Genomic DNA, 20,834 nt, shown 5'->3' with positions numbered 1-20,834 from the left:
ATAAAAACTAAGGCTACACATGATAGAGTGACATACTCAGAAAATCCTTGGCAAACGAGAGAAAATTTCCTGCCTTCCCGGTCCCATATAAGAAATGAATGAGAACGTGATCAGTGAAAGATCCAAATCAGAAAACACAAAACTGTCCCTCTCTAGGAAAAGCTCAGGGTGTCACCAAAGAAGGTCAGAAGATCATTCAAGAAGACTGGTTATCTATCACACAGGAAACTTCCAGCTGACGTGGGCTGAATTTCAACCAAGACAATGCATTCCAAACTCCCCAGTGTCCCTCTACTATCTGTGTAGCCAGAAGGAAAAACAATACACAGTTCACTATTTGAAGACTATTCAGCTATAATAACAAAATGAATTACACACAAGCATGTGGAGCTGCCTTCCTAATAACGTAGAAAGAATCCAGGTTTAAGGAGAGTAGGTGTGCTTCCCTTCTTTAAACACATGGTGACAAAGCAGGTTGAGAAGGCCTCAAATCTGAGAAGAAAAATTCTTTCTTGCTAGCCGGTTGAGCTAAATTGACTCCAGGGGCTCTTAAGGGGTCGGCAGCGCACAGAGATGAAACCGTTCTCTCCTGTTTCAGAGAGGGGGCAGGGTCAGAAAGACCTCACCAGTTGAAGTGAAGCCAAAGGCCAGTGAAGCCAAAAGCCTCACCCAGTTGGCTGATCAGGAAAGACACAATCTGCTTCCCTGCCCAAGCTGATAATCTACCAGGCAGCAAGGTTTACTGTGAGGAAAAGACCCACCCAAGCTGTGTTTTCTGCAGGGTGGAGTAAGTGGCCCGCCCACTTGAGGACTGAAGGCTGGTGTCTGGACTTGGGTGACTTTTAGGGCCTTGAATTTATCTAAAGGCTACACAAGGAGTGGGGCAGATGTGAAGCTTCCAAAGTCTCAAAATAAAAGCTCCAGGGATCTTTCTACCTCAGGAAGAAACCAGGAATCAGCTACCTAACAGCTATGTTGTAAGGCAAGTGTAATGACCCCCTGTTCAGTTTCTTAGCCTTAAAAGAAAAACGACTCTCTTTGAGAACAGCAAGAAGAGGTGACTGACTGCATTCCATTCTAAGCCTACCTAGGGGAGTCTAGAATCTCAAGAGATTGTTACAAGAAAAAAGTAGCAGCCTCGGGGCAGTGCAGGGTGACACATGCCTGAGGAAGGCCACATCTGAGCAGAGTTCGCTCCTTAAGCAGCTCCTGGCCTAGAACAGAAGGAACACAGGTAGCTCCACAAGCACCCAAAGCACTGCTTCTGTGGTTCCTGGGTGTGAAGAGCCCATTTTTCCCCTTCCCTAGCTCCTACCAATCCTTCCAGAATCTAAGTGCCACAAAATTTCACTGAACGCTAGGTACCAGGCATTGTGCACAGCCCTGGGAATACAAAGGAAAGTACAACAATGCCCTTGCTCTCAGACTGGCTTAGCGAAGAAGGCATCACAGAAGGGCACCCTCTCCTGTCCCAGCTTCTTTTGTGCCAGGAATTACCTCTACTCAGCACACCGCTATTATGATGACTGTTTATGAGTTAGTCTCCCACACACCTTCCTTCTGAATGAGCTCTGAAAAGGCAGAGAACATCTTAGCCATCTTGGTTTCTGTAGCACCTAGCACAATGCTCCAGTGGTGTACAGTGGGGTTGTGTGTGTGTGACACTCTTAACTTTCCAGATAGAGGCCGTGAAACTGTGGAAAGAGTCGACATTCCACAAGAAGCAAAGGCAAGAAAGTTTGAAGAATAAATGCCTGCCATGTCCACCTTTTACTTGCCTCCTCCTTTCCTGGGGCTGCTGTTCACCTGGCTTTGTAACCCCTCCTCACTAGAAGGTTCTAGGCACTGCACAGTCCACACCACTACACCCTGGTCCCATCCACAGGGACCATCCCTTACCCCCAAACAAGTCCCATTCAACAAGACCTCATCCTCCAAAAGGACGTCATTCTGTGCTTTGCTACCTTCTAATAATTCAAGCAGGCCCCAAACACAATGGGCTGCCTTGTGAAGCACATTTTACCAATCCTGGCTCACTGACAAGTGGTGGGTGGAGGTTAAGTGGGACAGGTGGTCTTAAAACCACTGTGATTTTCCCACTGCAACTGAAATAAAATCCAAACTCTTTCCTGAGACTTGGCCGCATGTGATCCTGGTTCCAGACTCTCTCTGCTGTACTGGGGACTTTCAGTCCCTGGCTCTGCATTCTTCCTGCCCTTTCCCACCTTCGGGACTCTGAAGGTGCTGTGCCCTCTCCTGGCTTCCCACAGCTTGCCAACTCTTTACTTACAGCTTTTAGCACAACTTATACTTAGTTTTGCTACTTACTTTCTCTCCCTCAAACCATGCGCTTGAGATCAGTGACTATGTCAGCACCCAGCTCCGTGCCCCGCACATAGTGCCTAATAAATATTCACCAAATTAATAAAAAAGGGGGTCCTCCGTCCCCATCCAGCTCCCCCACTAACCTTTTTTCTGGATGCTTCCCGAATCAAATCACACCATCTCTTCATTCCCGAGTCCCATTTCCCACAACTCATTCTCCATTACCTGCCCCCAGAACTTCCCATCCTCATAAATACCACTGATCCATTTAGTTGTCCATCCTTCACAAATCCCGTGTGCACCCATCTCTCAGCCCTTACACCCAACACTCCTCTTTCCCCTTACATCCATAAACCCTGAAACCACCTTTCACCATAAACCTCTCCATCCACAAACTCCCCTTAAACCCATCCCTCTCACCCCAAGATGAGCTCCTAAAACCCAGCACCCACAGCTTAGCGCCATAAGCCCCCTTTCAATCCGTTCCATTTTAACTCCAAACATCCCTTAGGCCTCAGAACCCCCCTTCAGTCCTCCTCAAACCTCCCGCCCCCCCATCTGCCCTCTCCCTCTCCGCCCAGACTCACCACCCCATCTCTCACCCTGCACCCTCCTCGCCCCTCACGCCCCCAGCCGCCCCGGCCCTGGCCCCTCGGCCCGCCCCCTTCACTGAAGCGACTTTGGGTGGCCCCCGCCGAGCCCGCGCCAGCACCTGGCCTGCACCTCGTCTAGGCTCTGGTCGGTGATGGCCATGATCTGCAGGACGTCGTCCGTGTCGGAGCCCGGTGGGGGCCGGGGCGGTGAGCGGCGCGGGGCAGGGGGGCGGCGGCGCGGGGCGTCCATGAGCGGCGAGGCCTGGCAGGCGCTCAACCAAGGAGCAGCCGAGCCTGGAGAGCTCACGCGGACGTCGTAGCCAACTGCCGCCGTCTGTGGGCGTACCACGCGCGCCCCCGGGCCCCGCCCCCCTCCGCCTACGGCCAACCGCCGCCAGCCAGGCGACCGCGCCCCGCCCAGGGACACGCCCTACTATCTCCGTCAGCCAACCGCCGCCGCGCGGGCCGCCGTGCCTCGCCCACGGGCACGCCCCTAACAGCCCCTCCTATCTGCCTAGGACTCTGTTGGGGGTTGCTGAGGCAACGGCGCTTTCTACCCCCACCCTCCTCCAGCCGGAGAGGGCAAGGCCGGCTTTGCTCTGCTTCAGAGACCCCACCTCCCACATCTCCACCTCCCTCAACCATTCCTGCTCAGAGACACTTTACACCGCACACGTCCTTAGAACGCCCCCTTCTAAGAGAGCCCGCACATCTCCTCAGAGTCCCCACTCCTCAGGGACCTCACTTCTCAGAGCCAATCCCCCCCGAGACCCCACTCTTCCTCACAGGCTCCCATGTCTCAGAGCCTCCCACTCCTCAGGGACCTACACATCTCAGAGTCTTAACTTCTCAGAGCACTGCATTCTTCCTCCAAGCCACCCCTTGCTTCTCAGACCCTCCCTAGCCTCTCAGAACCCCTCAACACCCCTACCCCCATTCATCTCCAGAAGCCCGAAGCCCCAGACGCCTGCTCCCCTCAGCCTCAGTGCCAGCAGGTGGGTCACTTGGGCTCCCGGCCTCCCGGTTCCCCCTCCCCCCACCTCTAATATTCCATAGGGGGTAAGGGTATGTGTGGTGATGGTGGTTGGAAGGTCAAAACTGAGAGATTTTCTCAGTTGCAGAAATCACTTCTATTCACCTTTCAAGGTCCAGCTTAAGAGTGACCTTGCTTTATTCATTCTTTTGCTCTACAGCATTCCGCTAGCACGTGAAGGATGCTTTCTGAGGACCTACCCTGTGATGCACCCCCAAATCAGAGCGAGTCTTCACAGGCCTTTGTTTCTAGCTGTTAGGAGTCCTGCCATCAGAGGATTCTTGTGAGAGAGAAAAGGATTTATTCTTGGACATAAATCACTTCTCCAAAGTCATGGGACCTCCTAGAGCCTGTTTGCACTGGGGACAGACTCCAGACCAGGCTCATAAAGGGACCTCAACCTCCTGGGAACCCTTCAGGACAGGGCCCATCTTCTTCCCATTGCTGCTGGAGAGGAAATGCAAACACCGACTGGTCTGATTAGATTCGGGCACTCCAAAGGGAATGGAAATGAATGATGTAGGCTAGTGTAAGAACAACCTGGAAAGCTCCTTGATGAAGGAAACCTGACACTTGGCCCCAGTAACAGGAAGTACTAGAACATGTGGGGACCATGGAGAGCTGGTACCCTGTACAAAAGGTCAGCCACTAGTGCAGCACCACACAGGAGATCTGAAAAGTAGTGGGAAACTTTGGCATCCTTCAGAGAACAGTGGTGGGGGGAGAGGTTGAGAGCTTCAGGGACCATCTGAGACAAAAATCTTAAGTCACCTGGTGGAGAGGAGAGACCTACAGAGAGGGAAAAACTGATGGGACAAGATACCAAAGGAGACCAGAAGAGTGGGTTAGAACCTGGAAGATGCTGATGCAAGAACAGCCAGCTCAGAGCAGGTTAAACAGAGCTACCTTTGGAGACCATCAGGGGTTCCCACCCCATAGGAATGGTTGGCTGCCTTGGCACCCAAAGTGATACTTTTGTCCAAAAGGCCTAGAGCCCCCTGGAGACAAGGACTATGTACCCACCCACGTGGCTGAAGGTGCTGGCCTAGGTCATCACTTCCGAGATTCAGGCCCCAGGCTCAAGGAGCCACATTGCCTACCTTGAACCCTGGAGAAGTACTTAGCACCCCAGTTTGTTCTTGCCTCCTCACAGAGCTGTTGTAGGGCAGGGAGAGTTTTCCCAAAGGGAAACTCAGCCCCATTTAATGTAGAAAGATCTACACGTTTTTGGTTCTTTGGCAATGCATGCTTTAGTAGTTTAAGAATTCAGCCTCTGATGGGAGGCCTGGGTTCAAATTCTGGCTAGGTATGTAAGCAGAGAGAATCCAGATCCTGGTTTACTCCGTGTCTAGCAGAGTGCCTCTGTGTATCTGAGAGGGGACTCATCATGGGTCTGGCACATCTGAGACCATAGGGTGAAGTGGGGAAAGCCAGGCTGAGCTTGTGACCAACTCCGGACTTTGTGGAAATCCGAAGTCCTTTCCTCAGGGGCCTCTCTAGTCCCTCGATGTATCTCTGTGCCCTTTGGAAACTATGTAACCATGGGCCAAATTTCAATCTCTCTGAGCCACTGTCCTCACATGAAAATATATATAATACCTATGCCACAAGATGCAGGTGGTGATTAAATAATACACCTAAAATGCTTATCAGTGTGCCAGGCACATCAGAGAAGCTTGAGAAATGGCACCTCTAAAATCCTGCATTCTGGTCCATGGACCCCACTACCCCAAGCCCACAGGTGTGTATGTAGGTGATGGAGTGGGCAGTGGGATGGACACACCTGACTATTAACAATCTGGACTCAGACAAAGGGGCAGGCAGGTGAGAGAAGCCTCACACAGGCCAGAGACTACTCTGGGCTCCAGAGGATGGAGACAGAGAGGCAGGTGGCAAGATGAAGGCAGGGAAAGAGGTGGAGGAGACAGAAGCAAAAGGGAACAACAAGAGAGATGGAGCAATAGCCATGCAGAGACCAAAGGGGAATGGGAACAGGGCCCAGGAGATGCCATGTTGCAGGATCCCAGCTCAGCCTGAGCTGAGGTAGACAACTCTGGGACACAGGGACAGACAGATTAAGCTTACAACAGAAAAGGCTTTGGAGACCTCAGAGCGGAAAGGTTTACTCCTTATATTACACCCTCCTTGTAGACCCCCTTAATTCTTATGGGGATAGGCAAGACCACTGGAGGCTGCAAGAGGCCATAAACCTTTCCCAGCTCATGCTCAGCACTCCTCAGTCTGTGCCCCTTAACAATCAGCCTCAGGCAGATGGGGCACCCAGGGTCCATCCTTGTTACCCTGTCGCACTGGGCAGCGTGGCCTGAGGGGGCCCTCATCTCTCCCACCTTTACTACTCATGCCACCATGGGCAAGGAAGCAGTCCACAGGGCTTGCCAGGCACGTGCAGTAAAAACAGAAAAGTGTCCGCTAAAAAGCCCCGCAACCTGAGATGACTGAAGAGCCAGATTCCTGCACCCCATTCAACTCTCTCCCAGGCGCTTAGATGACCCCAACCCATAGGCCCTGAGATAGGCACAGTTGTCTGCCTGGGTAGGGCTGGCAGTGGTTTCATGCCAAGCCAGACTGAGGGTCTGCCTTTAAGTCTGGCCCGCAGATTGGGTAGAGCCAGGTGCACCCACAAGTGGCCAGGGGCAGAGCTCTGGCATTTGCTGTACCCTGCTGAAGTCCAAGGTTAGCTAAAGGGTGGAGTCCACCAGGGAATGGCCATTCTCAGGAAGCATGATGCGAGTGCTAGTGCCTGTCTGGGTGGAGGGTGTGTAGCGAACAGACTCGTGGGTGGACCGGCGAAGGCACAGACAGCAGAGGAGGTGGCGGAAGGTGCGGCGCATCTCAGCATCTCGGCATGAGTACACCACGGCGTTGACCAGCGAGTTGGCCTCGGCTAAGAGTAGGAAATATTTCTCCACAGCCAGGACGTTGCAGGACTTGCAGCCCAGACCATCCAGGAGCAGCACGACCTGGCCCGGTGTCCAGCAGACCACAAACGCCCCTGCGGGATGGAGCCTGATGTGAGCAGGGCCAGCTGTTGCAATGGCTCAGAACTGGAGTAGTCTCCAGAGCTTGGGCGACAGCTGTGCAGTTTGTAGGGAAGAGCTGCCTGTCTTGCTGCCTTTGCAGCATGATGGGGCAGCACTGCTAAGAGGGGAAACCTTTCTCTGACTGTCTGCCAGAGGGAAGCCTTTCCTAACTGGTACACAGTGGACAGGACCCTGGACATTTCTACATGGAGATTTGTTCTTTGGGGGAAAGGTCACTGTGGGACCGACCGATTACTCAGTGGGGGAAAAGGAACGATTAGGAAGAGTTGCTCTTTGTTTCTTGGGGGTGGTGTGTGCACCTCCCCTGCTCAGACCATTCTACATTCAACCGCCAGACCTCATTACTCCTGGCTAAGAACTCTTAAGGGCTTCCCATGGAACTCAGAACAAAATATGACTCCTGTCTGTGCCTTTTGAGGCGGTGCTGACCTTCTCTTCCTGCGGACCAGTCACGTGTGCCTTCTCCCCTCTTTGGAGACACTGGGCTGGTCCTGTTTGGGGCTGTCACCTTCTGTTCCCTCTGCTTGGAACTCCTGCCTTGCCTCTGCTCAGGTAGCACCTCCTTGGAGAACATTCCCCACCCAAATCATCCCCTCCCATCATGCTCTATCAGTCTTGCAGGAGTTGGGAAGCAGGGTGCCACTCACCCAGGATGATGACAACAGTCTTGACCAGGCTGAGCGTGGTTTCACGGTAGTGGGGGTGGCAGCTGACATGCTCTGCCATGCGCTGCACCCGCCGCCTCACATAGAAGAAGATGCGAGTGTAGACAGCCACCATGAGCAGGAAGACGAGCAGGCTGGACAGGGCCCAGACGGCCAGGTAGGAGCGGCTGAGCAGGGGGGCCATGCGCGAGCAGCGGTCCAGGGCACAGAGGCAGTGCCAGGAGTGGGCAGGCAGCAGCCCCAGGCCCAGCGCGGCCACCCACACGCCCACGATGAGCATGATGACCCGGCCTCGGGGCAGGCGGCTGTGCAGCTGCACGGCCATCACACTGCGGTGCCGCTCCACGGCGATGGCCAGAAGTGTGGCCACGGACGCCGTCAGGCTCGTGTCCAACAGGCCCTGCCGCAAGAACCAGCCCTGAAGTGAGAGCCGGGCTGTGCGCGGGCCTGTGTGGAACATGAGGAAGAGGTAGGCTACACCGGCAAAGAGGTCAGCTGCGGCCAGGTTGCCAAGCAGGTAGTAAATGGGCTGGTGGAAGCGACGGTTGGAGGCGATGGCCGCGATGACCAGCAGGTTGGTCAGCAGCACCAGCACGCTGACAGTCAGCCCCAGGGCCACCACAACCACATCTTTGGGCCGCCAGTGGGAGCTGAGCTCCTTGCCGCTGTTATTGTAGAAGAAGCCGATGGTCTCATTGTAGTAGCACTGGCCCATGGTGACCATCTGGGGGCACAGAGGGAAAGGTCAGTACAGAAGGTCCTTGTTGGAAGGACACAGGAGGAAGCAGCAGCCAGAGGGAGGGTTAGGACAGGAAGGGCAAGGGTCTCAAACTCAGATGCGTGAGGTCAAAGTGGTGGTGGTAGGGACCAGGGTGACCTGGAAAAGCACGCTCCGTGAATTCGGGGGTGGGGTGGGGCAGTTGTTGCTTAATTACTAATAAGACTCTTAGAAAGGTATCTCCCAAATCAAACGACTGGGTGGTTTTATTTTTAACCTAAAGAATCAAAACAAAACTCATTTGCCCACGCGGCGCCAACCTGTGACCAATCTGTGTGTGTGTGTGTGTGTGTGTGTGTGTGGGTCGGTTAGGGCAGGACAAAGGGGTGTGGGCTGTGAAAGCAGGCAAGGGAGGGTCAGTTTGGTGTTGGGGTCAGTGCAGGGAGCGGAGCCAAGGGGGCGTGTGTGCGCAGGGTGGGGCCACTGCTAGGACCTTGCAGGAGGTCGGTGTTGGGACATGGAAGTGACTCGGGCAATTAGATTGGGGGCAATGAGGCAGCCCCGTAAGTTGGGCGGCGGGCTTTGGGCGCGAGCGCTCCCGAAGCAGGCGGGGCATCGGGCCGTTCCTAGTGGGACAAAAGGGGCGGTCAGGAAGGCGGCAGCAGGCCGGGCCTCTGGGGGCCCCCAGGTTGGGGGAGGAAGAGGAAGAGGTAGGAGAGGAGGGGGCGGCGCCCGGGCCCCGCAGCACGTGCCGCGCTCTCCCCAGGCCCCGCGCCCACCCTCCCCCGTCCTCGCGGGTCTCACCTGAGCCGCCCGTCACGCCGCAGACAGGGTGGCCTCGCGCCCAAGACCCATGACCGGGCGACGAAGGCTGGAGCAGAAGAGCGTCTGGGTGCGCCTGGCGGGAGCGGCCAAGAGAGGGCTGGAGGCGGGGTCCCGCCGCCCCGCCCCCGCCGCAGCGCCCCGCCCCCACCACCTGGGGGAGCCCCGCCCCGCCCGGTCCCCACCACCTGGAGGAACCTCTCTTCTGCTGCCGCGGCGGGGACAGGGTCGCCCGGAACTGCAGCTCCCCTATTTCCTCTCCGCCTCGCGTCTCCTCGGTCGCCCCTCTCCACTTCCGGCGCGGGACCCCCACCCCGAGTCCCCGCACACCTCACGCGGCCGCAGTTTTGGGCCTTCGCGGGGCTGAGTCACTTGCTGCCCGAGATTTCCCGCCGTGACCTGGCGCCGCCCGGGCCCACCTCCGGGTGGTCTCAGGGTCTGCGCCCCTGCCCCGGCCCCACCCCGCCCGCTCCCTCGTGTCCAATCCGTCGCCGAGTTCTAAGCCACGCCCTGATCCGACCCGGCTCCCACCGCCGCGACCCCAGCCCCTCCTCGGCTATGCAGGCCTAGAGCTACCGCGCGCCCCGGTCTCCCTTGCCCCGCCAACCTCTCTGGCCCCAGCTGACTCTCCGGCCGCACTCAGGTTTCTCGAAATCCCGCCCCCGGCAGCGCTGTTCCCTGCCCGGCCCACGCCTGTGGCGGCCCTGGACTCCCACGGCCCAGAGCACACAGCCCCATTGTCTCGGTTATCTGCACTTAGTTATGTTTGTTTGATTGTGCAGGACCGGATCGCACGCTGAGCTCCGGGAGGGCCGGCCCGGTGTGACTCAGCCAGGTGCCCAGACCCAGCCTCTACTGCATGTAGGTGCTCAGGGGTGTTCTGAGATGAAAGAAAGGGGGCTTTGGTTTCCCTGGTCGGTAAAATGGGGCGAAAGGATGCTGCCTCACCGACCTCTCCCCTGTCACCCTTCCCTGGCAAAGAAAGACACTCAAGGGTATAAAGGACACAGTTTATTCAGAGGCCACCAGACCCCAGGCAGGATGTTGAGTCTGGGTTGCCCACACCCTCCAATATATCTGGTCACTTGGGATCAGCTAAGGAGGCAGACAGAGATGGGGGAGTGGCAACAACCAAAGTAGCAAAAAGCACCCCTATCCCACCGGTCAGAGACTAGGGTGGACCTCAAGGATCCCATGATCTGTATTGACCCTGAGTGACCTCTGAACCTGAGTGGCCCTGTCGCTTGACATTGACCTGTGTCTAGTGGTGGGGGGGATCCTGGTACATTGCTGCTGAAGGGGTTTTAGTTCTCCCCTAGGCCATGTAGTCTTTCCCCATAGGAACTCTCCAGACGCCCCAACATTGAACTCCTGGGATGTTGGGCCCATCTTCTCAGTCCTGGGCTTCTTGGTCAGAGTGCTGGGATAGTCAGAAATGGTCCTCAGCTTCCTCAGGCTGGGTGCCTGGGCAGCAGGTGGCCTTGGGCACAGACTCGTTGTGCAGCTTGGAGAGTAGCCGGGCCGTCTCCTGCGTGATCTCAAAATGCTTGGGCAGTGGGGTGCGGCGCAGAGGGCTGCCCTCACGGGAGGTGGCGGCAGGGCCGGGTCTTGGCCTCCGCAAGCTCCCTTGGGGCACTGATGTGACAGGGGTCTCCTCGCACAATTTGGAAGCCACCAGGGCCAAGCAGGACAGCTGGTGGGTGACAGGCCGTACACCCCCCCGGGGATACTTCACTGGCTGGCGGCTGAAGTGGCCACGGGACTGTGTCCCCAGGGGTGAGTCCTCAGGGCCTTGGCTGGACACTGTGGGATAGGGTGGTCAATGCTGAGCACCTTTAAGTCCTCTGGATACACCCCCCCATTGTCATCACTCAGCCAAGCTACCCCAAGGCAGGGGCAACCCCAGAACCCCTGGGCTACCCCACAACGCACTCACCTTCCTCTCCCTCATTTTTGGTGTCTTTGGTTACTTCCTCTTCCTGGTCCCTCTGGAGAGTTGGAATCTGCAAGAAGAAACCCAAGAATGCGACCTCCAGCAATAAAATGCCAGTTCTTCGAGAGACTCGTAGACATGCAAAAGTTCCCTTGCAGTTTTGGTATCTGGGGAGAGATGATGCCCTTGAGAGTGTACTGCTTGTCCTCCTGTGAAGAGCAGTGTCATTAATCTCAACTGTGGGCTCTGTGAGGGCAGCAATGCCTTTGTTCAACAGAGGACCAGCCCGGAAAGTGACAGCCTTCTCTGCATTAGGAATGCGTGAACTACCGGTCTTCATCCTGCTCTACTTTCTGCAATTTCAGGCCTGCTTTTTAGCTTACCTGAATATCTTTTAGTTCATCCTTTAGCTAAATGCTAATAGCAGTTGGAATTCTTTCTCTGTGTCCCGAGCACTTTCTGAGGTATTCCAGTTCTCAGAGTCCCACACCTCACCAGCAGCAGCTTTCCCAGCTCTGGGGTGCTGCAGGGGAGATCCTAGCTCTCGGGAATGGTGAGTGTATCAGGATCTGAGGGTCAGGAAGCCTCCCCTAAGAGTCTCATCTGTAAATGGTTTTCATTAACAGTATTTACCTCTTAGGGCAATTACTATGCAAGCACCCCTACATTGTAGGCGTGCAGTCAATGGAGGTTTGCACACCCCTCTTTGGCCTCACTTCCTTCCACCTTCCCCTCACTCATTCATTACAGCATGGGGCTGTGCCCTGAACACACCAGGCATGGTCCCACCTCAGGGCCTTTGTACTGGCTGTTCCCTTTGCCTGGAACACCCTTCCCCTGATCTCCACCTGGCTTACTCCCCCCTCACATCCTTCCAGTCTTTGCTCAAACCCATCTTCTCCATGAGACCCACTCACAGCATCCTGTTTACTGCTACAAACTGCCCACCACCTCTCACCTTGGTGCCCTTGATGTCCCCTACTTCACCCTACCCTTTCTTTTTTCTATAGTATTCATCACCTTGTAACATCCTGTATAACTGACTTTGTCTCATATTTCTTGTTTATTGTTGGTTTCTTTCCCACTAGAAGGTAGGCAACCAAGAGGATGGAATCTTTGAATATTTTGCTAACTGATGGCTAGAAAAATGCCTAGAACAACGCTTGGCACATAGTAGGTGTTCAATAAATATTCTGTTGAAGGAATGAATGGTACTCATATTAATATCTCTGCAAGGCTCTACCCTGTTGTTACTCCATTATTTCCCACCACTCCATTCCTTACCTTTCCTTTCAGAATGAGTGCAGGGTAAATAAGGAAAGGAGAAAGGGAATGAAATAGAAAATTTTCAAGGGAAAGGAAGGAAGGAAGACAGGAGAGAGAGTGAGAGGATTAAATGGAGAGAAGGCTCTCCCCATGTCTGTGGGCCCAGCAGGTTCCTACCTCTGTGGGCGTGGTCTCGGGATGCTTCTCCAGGGCACTAAGGGGCATGGTGTCTGGGTTGGGGTCCGAGGCTAGGAATATGGGCAGGGCGTCCAGGGCAGGTTGTGAGTGTGGTGGCTGGGGGCTGGTTGGGAGGGTCGTAGGGGGTGGGCTGGGGTCTCGGGGCAGGGGCTCAGTGGCCAGGAGGAGGTCATCAATCCCGAAGATCTGCTCATAGTGTACAATGAGGAACTCGATGAGCTGGGCCTGGTGCACGGAGTCTAGCAGGCAGGTGACAGGGCCGGCGCTGGCTACCCCTGGACCGTCCGGCAGCCGCAACAGTGTCGGCCCAAACACAATGCCCAGGTTGTTGGCAGACATCTTGTTCTCCTCATACTGTGCAGCCACCCTGGGGACAGTGTGAGGAGAAGGGTCAGGGCACAGAGGGTATGGTTATTGGTCATCGGGTAGGATCTGCAAGCCAGGCTAGTGGCGACTTGCCCAAGTCATGGGTAAGTGGTCCCAGTCATTGTGTACGACCAGGAGCCACATGCCTGGTGATGGGGGTCAGGGGTCAGCATCCAAAGTCAGGAGTCATGTATTAAGTTTCAGAGCTCAGAAAACACATTCAAAGGTCAGAGGTCAGTGTCAGGGGTCAGTGGTCACATGTCCAAGGAAGGAGTCCTGGATCCGTGCCTCAGGTCAGAAGTCACATGTCAAGGTCAAGGACAGTGCACACCTGAATAGATGGGCCACCAGGTGCCGCAGGGTGTTGTAGTTAGAGTCAGGCAGCTGCACCAAGAGGGTCTTCAGCGAGCGGATAACCTCAGGGCTGGGGCTGGGGGTCCCAGGGTCGTGCCCAGGGTCTGCATGCAGGGTCTTAGCCAGAGAGATGAAGGCGTCGTAGAGGTGGAAGGGGACCACGGGGTCAGTGAGCTGGGGGTGGAATGGCAGGGGGGGACATGGGTGTGGGTGGGCTGCAGAGGGTCCTCAGTCTGAGCCCACCCGGCCTCTGACTCCTGAGCTGCTGAGCACCCACCTCCTGGAGGAATCGCTTGAGAACACTCGAGACATCGTGAGGCGAGTTCCCTGACAGGTCAACCAATGCTCGGCCGTTCTCAAAAGCCTGGCACAGCCGTTCCACGCGGACCCGGGACCCGCTGACCCTATAAATGCCCTGAAGGGCAGGGGTGGGAAGTTGGACAGCTGGCTTGCAATCTGGCCATTGAGAGGGCTGGGTCACTCACTCTTAGGGATGGTCAAGGGTCAAGGGTCAAGGCGGCACCTGCACACTCAGGGCGCGCTGTTCTATCTCGGTGGTGCATCTGGTGATCACAAGGGGCACCTCCTCCGGGAAGTCCCTGGGCAATTGCAGGAAGTTGACCCCAAAGAGGGGGGTCCGGGCTGGGAGCCGCTTATGTCCGCAAAGGATCAGTAGAGTCTCGAGGCAGCGCTTGTGGCAGGTCAGAAAGCACTGAGGGAAAGGTCACAGGGTCAGGGAGGTCATCGGGGGTCAGTGGGGGAAAAGAAGGTCATAGGGATCCTCAGGGAGCAGGGGCAGGGGGCTCATAGGAGATCATCAGATCAGGGCAGGTCCCAGGGGTGGGAAGGTCTTAGGGAATCTCAGGTCAGAGAGATGCCTGGGGTCAGAGAGGTCACTGGGGTTCAGCAGAGGTCATTAGGTCATCGGCCCAGGCCACACCTCCTCGCACTCGGTTCCGCTGACCATGAAAGCCTCGCACTCTCGGCACTTGGCTGGGCCCCGCAGCCGCCGCAGCCGGTGGGTCTGGGCCGCATTGGACAGTGTCCACTTCTTGAACGGGGTGCCTGGCCCGTTCTCCAGCCCATCTCCCAGGTCTGCAGGGAGACAGGGTCAGGAGTGCCTAGTCCACCCCCACCCCACCCCTACCTGCTTCCAGCCTCACCAGGGTCTCGCTCCTCAAAGTCATCTGAAGATTCGGTGCCTGTGGATGAGACCTTCACCAGCCGCCTCGTGCCAGAGCCTGGAGTCAGAGGGTTACAGAGGTTGGGGGTCACAGAGGTCATGGGGAGGCTCCAAGGCTAAGGAAACATTCCTGGTTTTCGGCCTTCCAAAACCACCCACAGATGCCCTTGGGGAAAGGGTCAGAGGTCAGGAGGGGGTGGGTCAGACAGGTCAGGAGTTAGGGGTTGAAGAACCTGGGGGGTGGTTCAGAAGTTGGATCAAGAGAAAGGGTCAGAGGTTGAGAAAATAGGTCAGGGTTGCAGGGTAGGTCAGAGGTCAAAGAATGGGTTTGAGAATGAGGGTCAGAGCCTGGCCAGGGGCTGAAGGATGGTCCCACCTGGGCTGGAAGTGGGAGAGTCCTGGGACCGAGACTCGCTGCCACCACCCATGCTGTCCACATCACTGGCCAGAGTGGGGCCCAGAGTTCCTAGGAGGGGACAGGTCAGTTAGGTAGGGCCTCCTGCCCCAGCACCACTCCTGCCTGCCCTTCACAGCACTCACCCTGCCAGCCTGTGCCAGTGTCCTCCCAAGGGCCTGGCTCAGCTGCACTCTCATCCAGCGGTGGAGGTGGGGCTCCAGAGAGCTTCTTTCTTGTGTCCAGAGGGGAACTGAAAGGAGAGGTTTGAGGGCTCTGATAACCAGGAAACTGGCCTGGAATGACATCACCCTGGCATCCCGTTTAGGCCCCAACTCCAAGTACTTGGGTCTGCAAGCCCTTATGGCCATGAGCATCGTGGCCCCCAGTGCAGTAACCCCAAATTCCCAAGTCTCCCACGACTGGGACAACCCCACCCACCTGCTTGGCTCCTACCTGACCCCGCTCCTGGGGACCCACCTGTGCGTGAACTCCTGGAAAGAGAAGGCTGGTGGCGGGGGCGGCGGGGCGTCGGGCCGCAGCGCCCTCACGAACTCCTGGTATCGCTGGCCCGGCTCAAAGGGCGCGCAGCACTCGGCCAGGGCGGCGAAGGCGCGGGGGCCGCGTTCTGCCTGAGCCCCTCGCAGCCCGAACAATCCCAGGGTCACCTGTGGGGCGGAGGCCTCGGGTGAGAGAGGGGCTGGGACTGGGAGCCTGGGGCGTGGCCTGACCCTGAGAGATACCAGCTCGGTCCAGGCTTGGGGGCGGGGCCGGGCAGTGGGAGGCGGCTTAGGGACAGGAGCGTGCAGCTGGGGTTGGGGGTGTGGTTAGAACCAGGGTGGGTCATCTTGGGGGTAGGACCCCCTGGGAGGGGGCCGAGGGGGAAGTGCAGTCAGGGTCTGGGGGCGGGAACTGGCTGTCCAGCGAGAAGGAGCGGGTCCTGGTGCCCTGGAGGCGGTTTAGGGGCAGGGGGCGCCCAGCCGGGGCGAATGAGTGTGGTGGGCAGCCGTCGGGTTAGGGTCTCACCCGCCTCAGCACTTCGTCCCCCTGCAGCACCAGTTTGCGCACGTGTGATACGATCCGCTGCTTGGCGGCCTCCAGGTCCTGCTGCCGCACATTGGCCTCGCGGACGCAGGCCTGGTACAGCGCCTCGGCCTCCTGCGCCTGGAGGGACCAACGCAGGGAGCGTGTGTGGGACAGATCATGGGACCGGGGGCGCCGAAGCACAGGGGGGCACGGGGCCGAGTCCCCACCTTGGCCTGGGCCTCCTCTCGCGAGCGCCGCCGCCGCTCCTGCTGCTTGTTGGGTCCCGGCTGGGCCTGGGGGGCCGGGTCTTCGGGGGACGCCTGGGAGCGCACCCGGAGGTCCTCGCTGCGCTGCACATACTGGAGCTGGGCCCGCCGCAGTGCCTGCACCGCCTCGTTCTGTGGGCGGAGGAGGAACGCGGTCACTGCTTCTTCATCTCCTCCCCCAGCCCGCTTCCCCAGCCCCCCACCCTAGACCTTACCATCCGCTTCTGTTCTTTCATCCACTGCTCTTTAAACTCCTTCCGCCACTTCTCAATCTCAGTCCGTTTGGCAGCCAGGGGCTGGGAAGGATGGAGAATGCGGATGCTGCCTCAGGGCTACTCGATCATTCCATTCACTGGGGTCACATGTCTTTCACCCTCTGGACCCTTTTCTGGGTCTGCACCCTCTCTCCTGGGTCTTCTCACCCAGAAGACCTCTGCCCTCCCCCAGCCCGGTGTCTCCAGAAAGAGTCTCAGTGGTCACCTCCATCCTTTGTGCCTGGACGCAAAGAGGCCAAGGCTCTGTTCCTGGGCACACTTGGCACCTCGCCCCGTGGCCCGCAGAAGAACAAAAGCACGGTTTTGCAATAGCACAGGAAGCCTGGTTCGAATCTCTGCTGGGTAACCTTGGGCAAGTTCCTCAGCATCCCTGGGTCTCAGCTTCCTCATCAGCAAATGGTGCTGATGGTAACGGTGCCTTCCTCCAGGTGGCTGTGGATGGAATAACGCATGAAGGGCCCCCTCACCTGGTAGTAGTCTCTTTTCTGCTGGGCCACTGTCTCCATGGCCAGGGCTCCCAGGCTGAGATCGTGCTCCAGAAACAGGGTGTAGATGTACTGCAGTGGCATGTGGCTCTGAGGGTGGGGAGAGGCCGTCTGGTGTGGAGGATGCTAAGGATCTAGGGGTATCTGGCTGGGATTCTGGAGGGATTGGGCTCTGGGGGGGGTGTGCTCATGGCTACCTGCTGGTGGATGGACACCTTGCCAGCCTCAGCAATCTTCATGATGTTTTTGGCAAACTCCAGCTCTGGGGGCAGACAGCAGGGGTCTGAGTCAGGCAGGGTGTGAGCGCTGCAGGGTCTGGGCAGGGCCTGGGACCCGGTAGGAGGGGTCCTCACCATGGCTGGCTCTCTTCTCAGTCCAGGCCAGCAGCTCCTTGGCGTAGCGGCTCCAGGTCTTAGCATACTCCAGGGCTGCATCCACACCCCCCTTGGTCCGAATGAGCCGCAAGTCCAGTTCCTCCCCTGGGGCAGACGGTTGGACCTCTGACCTCTGAACCCTCCCGTGGAAGCCTTCCCTGAGCCCTCAAACCAGACCAGTGGACCCTGTTCTACACCCTATGGCTTCCGCAAACACCCCCTTGTTTTCATTTGTCCAGGTTGTTTTACACTGATTCTCCACTCAGACTGGGGGCTCCCTGAGTACAGGGGTTCAGATCTGTTGTGTGCACTGCCGTGTCCCTGGTGCATGGAACAGGCAGTTGATGATGGAAGGACTCCTTTCTGCCCCCCCCCCCCACTCCCCTGGCCTCAAAGCCCCCCTACCTGTAAGGGGTGCAGGATCCTCTGGGGAGGGACCACTCCAACGGTTGGTTTCACTCGTCTGAGGGGGAGGGAGACAGCATTCAGGAACAAGCAGGGCAGGGGCTCCACCTTCCTCAGACCCCCTCGTCTGAGGTCCCCTCCTCCCTGTCCCCTTGGTCCCATCCCTCACCAAAGTGGCTGTGGGGGTCTTGTCAGGTTCTGGGTCTCCTGAAAGCACAGGGTCTCCAGCCAGCATCTCAAGGGTCCTGGGAGGTAAGGGTGTCAGGATGCCACCCTCCACCCAGTCTGTCCCACCTAGGGGTGCTGGGGGCCCCAAGGCAGTTTGGGGATGGTCCTAGATATCACCTCTGTGACATCTATTGTATCTGGGAGTCCTGAGAGATGGGGCTTTAGGGGGGAAAGTAGGTGAGCTTTTTTTTATGGGACTTGAGATAGAATTTGAAGGATCCCAGGTAACTTTGGGGTTCAGAGTGGGATTATAAAGCTCTCAAATGTTTTAAGGGGTCACAAGGGTCACAAGAACGATACGTGGGGGCCCTAGTATCACTTTGGCGATTTCAGGTGGATTTGGAGGGTTGAATTTTGGTATATTCAGGTGTTTTGAGGATCCAGAAGTTGCAGGTTCCTAATGGGGTTTCAGGCACCTAAATGGTTAGGGATTTGGGGGATCCTGGTGGAATTTGGGGTTACTCAGGCACAGACTCACACGTTCCCGAGTGAGATCTCGAGGTTGTCCAGGCTCCGGAAGATATCACTGTACCTCTTCCTGCTCTCAGGAGCTGAGGGTAGCCCTTGGGGAGGGGAGTATCACACATGGGCCAGCGGAAGCCTCCCTCCACCCACCGCACTTTGGCAGGTTGTTTGGAGGGTCGGGGCCGGGGGGTGGGGGGTGGGGGAGAGAGAGAGAGAGAGAGAAAGAGAGAGAGGGAGGGAAAGGGAAGAGAGAGAGAGTTCTGTTCCCATGGGGAGTATAGGATGGTGTGGGTGTCTGAGCTGGGATGGAGGGAGTGTGGGCTTGGGTGGGGCCCGACTTGGGACAGGCAGATGGACTCAGGCACAACCCAACACAGAGACAGCTGCTTAGAGGAGCAGAGACACCCACACATGCATGGGCCCAGAAGCAAAGCGACAAAACAGACGTCCTAGATACAACCACACTGTCTCCCGGGACAGAGCCGGCTTGACAATGGAACCACATGGACCTCAGCCCAGACAGATGGAAATACACGTGGGACAGAACGGCACATGGCCTGCCACAGAAACACACACAGGCAGCCTGAAACCACAAGAGGCATAAAGACCAAATGACAATCAATATGCAAAGCAGAGACACAAAGACAGGCGGAAACGAAGTCGGACCTTGCCACATTTCTGTCGCAGGCACCACTTCTAGGGCGCCCAGATCAGCATGTTCCCCTCCCCGGGCAATGGAGTAGCCGGGTGGGGATCCTGCCGCGTTGCCCTCTCCATCAGCGGTCGTGACACCCTGCCCCCATCACAAATATCAGAAGCAGAAGCGGCCACTTCCCCTTCCTGGGCCCCCTCCCCCAGGCATCCGGGGTGAAGAATGCAAAGGGGGAGGGGGGATCAGGGACTGGTGTCCCGGGCCCCCCTCAGCTTGGGGGTTCCCACAGTGGAGCATCCCCGTGTCCTTCCCATTCAGAAACTCCTCTCCCGGCTCTCTGGACGGAGAGGGATAGGCGGGGCTCCTCATTGATTTAGGAAGTAGGATACTGTCGGGGGAGGCCCCTCTCTGATCCCGTATCCCGGACCGCCTACCCGGCTCTGTTGAGTCCATGGTCCGGCCCTAGGATCGCTCGGCTGGGACGGGGATTGGGATGGAATCGCGCGCCGGCGCCGGCGGGGCCCAGCCCCGATTTCCTGCCGCGGCCGCCGCTGCCCGGGTTCCGCGTCGCCCCGCCTCGCGGAGGCCCCGCCCCAAACCACGCCTCTGCTGGTCGGCCACACCTTCTAGGCAGGGAGGGAAGCGCGGACCACTCCCCCTGCCTGAGCGGCTGGGTATGCGGCTGGGCCAGGACCTCCTGAGTGACCTGCCGAAATGACTCCATCCCGGCCAGGGTTCCCCTCCCCATCTTTGCGGGGTCCCCAAACCCCAGCACACTCCCCTTGCAGTGAGTCCACAGAGTCTGCCTGGCCTGAGGAGCCTGTCCCAAACCTTTCACGTTCTACGACCCAATGACGCCCCTGCCCAGGGGTCTCTTGGACCTCTGAACTCATCCCAACCTGGCTGGGGCAATGGGAGCCCCCTGGTTGGAGGTATGATGTCCTGCCTGATTCCACTTGAAACTGAAGTCCCCTAACACGCTGGGGCTGGAGATAAAATTGGGGGACACCCAGTAATGCTCAGTGCTGGATCAGGCTCTTGAAGACCCAGTTAAAGCAGAGCCAGAGCGCCCTTAGCACCTCTCTCAGGCACGGAGGGCACAGAGACCCTCGCCCTGAGCCCCTGCAAGAATCATCCCCAGCAAACCCCAAGTCCAGAGTGCTCCCCTTCTGGTTGCCTCAAATTGCCTCAAGGATTCCATGTGACCCTAGCAGCCCCTCTGCTGGATGGGGTCTGGCACCCCCACCCCTCCAGAAACCTTGGCCAGTGTTCAGGGCCCACCTGATGCTCACAGCTGGTCCCAGCCCCTTTCCCACTTTGGCTCCCAGGGCCTTCCTTGGGCTGTGGGCCACACTCCTCCTGATGGGAAGCCAGTCAGGGTTGGGCTGCTGAGGATGACCAAGGGGCAAGGGCAGGAAAGGGTAGAGAGCTCCTCACCGAGCATCGGTGGGGAGGGGGAAGTTGTCCAGAAGCCACGGCCTGGGTTCCCTGGCCTGAGGTCGTCACATGCAACTTGCCAAAGTTATAAAAATGCACCCACACCCCACACTCTGTAATTTCTGACTGGAAATAGTTTTTTCTAGTTTTTGGCTGTTGAGAAGGCAAGAAATCTCTGACTGTGGCTCTTAGCTCTCATGCTACCTATTCCACAGTTCCTGAGCTATAGTGAGCGAGCACCTTTTGAAAGGAAGGACAGTAACAGTATGAGAGCCAGGCTGCACGTCAGACCCTGGCTATGACCTGTGT

General features: G+C 57.3%; 3 protein-coding genes across 13 annotated transcripts in view; all 3 read right to left on the bottom strand.

Moving 5' to 3' along the window:
- PBX4 (PBX homeobox 4) overlaps nt 1–4,131 on the bottom strand; it is a 57,416-nt gene extending 53,285 nt beyond the window's left edge. The window contains exon 1 of the mRNA XM_082381060.1: nt 3,038–4,131. Within this exon, the coding sequence (XP_082237186.1) occupies nt 3,038–3,168 (131 nt within the window). The 5' untranslated portion in view covers nt 3,169–4,131. The remainder of the gene's footprint in view (nt 1–3,037) is intronic.
- A 98-nt stretch (nt 4,132–4,229) lies between these two features.
- Nucleotides 4,230–9,437, bottom strand: LPAR2 (lysophosphatidic acid receptor 2). 3 transcript variants are annotated; one of them, XM_082381057.1, is made up of 4 exons: nt 9,407–9,437; nt 9,201–9,294; nt 7,661–8,402; nt 4,230–6,964 (listed from the first exon to the last, which is right to left on the bottom strand). In XM_082381057.1, the coding sequence occupies exons 3-4, from the start codon at nt 8,400–8,402 to the stop codon at nt 6,651–6,653; spliced, it is 1,056 nt and encodes a 351-aa protein (XP_082237183.1). In that variant the 5' UTR covers nt 9,201–9,294; nt 9,407–9,437; the 3' UTR covers nt 4,230–6,650. The 3 variants fall into 3 exon arrangements, with proteins under 3 accessions (XP_082237183.1, XP_082237184.1, XP_082237185.1); XM_082381058.1 differs by lacking the exon at nt 9,407–9,437 and having other exon boundaries at nt 9,201–9,304; XM_082381059.1 differs by lacking the exons at nt 9,201–9,294; nt 9,407–9,437 and having other exon boundaries at nt 7,661–8,683.
- A 777-nt stretch (nt 9,438–10,214) lies between these two features.
- On the bottom strand, nt 10,215–19,827 carry GMIP (GEM interacting protein). Of its 9 annotated transcripts, XM_082382869.1 has the most exons (22): nt 19,523–19,630; nt 19,103–19,229; nt 18,450–18,534; nt 17,913–17,988; nt 17,744–17,801; nt 17,318–17,443; nt 17,162–17,226; nt 16,947–17,075; nt 16,420–16,500; nt 16,166–16,336; nt 15,939–16,076; nt 15,393–15,580; nt 15,059–15,165; nt 14,895–14,984; nt 14,499–14,576; nt 14,276–14,430; nt 13,859–14,047; nt 13,613–13,750; nt 13,313–13,509; nt 12,595–12,982; nt 11,155–11,221; nt 10,215–11,021 (listed from the first exon to the last, which is right to left on the bottom strand). In XM_082382869.1, the coding sequence occupies exons 2-22, from the start codon at nt 19,110–19,112 to the stop codon at nt 10,648–10,650; spliced, it is 2,910 nt and encodes a 969-aa protein (XP_082238995.1). In that variant the 5' UTR covers nt 19,113–19,229; nt 19,523–19,630; the 3' UTR covers nt 10,215–10,647. The 9 variants fall into 9 exon arrangements, with proteins under 9 accessions (XP_082238995.1, XP_082238991.1, XP_082238992.1 ...); XM_082382865.1 differs by lacking the exon at nt 19,103–19,229 and having other exon boundaries at nt 18,452–18,625; nt 19,523–19,827; XM_082382866.1 differs by lacking the exon at nt 19,103–19,229 and having other exon boundaries at nt 16,947–17,054; nt 18,452–18,625; nt 19,523–19,827.
- Between the last annotated feature and the right edge of the window lie 1,007 nt (nt 19,828–20,834).

The sequence above is a fragment of the Balaenoptera borealis genome, assembly GCF_965194805.1.
Source record: "Balaenoptera borealis genome assembly, chromosome: 2".
NCBI classification, from domain to species: Eukaryota; Metazoa; Chordata; class Mammalia; order Artiodactyla; family Balaenopteridae; genus Balaenoptera; species Balaenoptera borealis.
Note: the sequence above shows the minus strand (reverse complement) of the source record. Positions and strands in the feature narration are given on the sequence as shown.

What these genes read in the sequence shown, in the direction of transcription:
- LPAR2 (XM_082381057.1), bottom strand. Translation starts at nt 8,402, where the DNA reads ATGGTCACCATGGGCCAGTGCTACTACAATGAGACCATCGGCTTCTTC. An exon ending in GACTGTTGTCATCATCCTGG is followed by an intron (nt 6,965 to 7,660) that starts GTGAGTGGCACC and finishes TCCATCCCGCAG; the next exon opens with GGGCGTTTGTGGTCTGCTGG.
- GMIP (XM_082382865.1), bottom strand. Translation starts at nt 19,812, where the DNA reads ATGGAGTCATTTCGGCAGGTCACTCAGGAGGTCCTGGCCCAGCCGCAT. An exon ending in AGACCCCCACAGCCACTTTG is followed by an intron (nt 17,802 to 17,912) that starts GTGAGGGATGGG and finishes CCTCCCCCTCAG; the next exon opens with ACGAGTGAAACCAACCGTTG. An exon ending in CCGAGACCACGCCCACAGAG is followed by an intron (nt 11,222 to 12,594) that starts GTAGGAACCTGC and finishes TTCTTCTTGCAG; the next exon opens with ATTCCAACTCTCCAGAGGGA.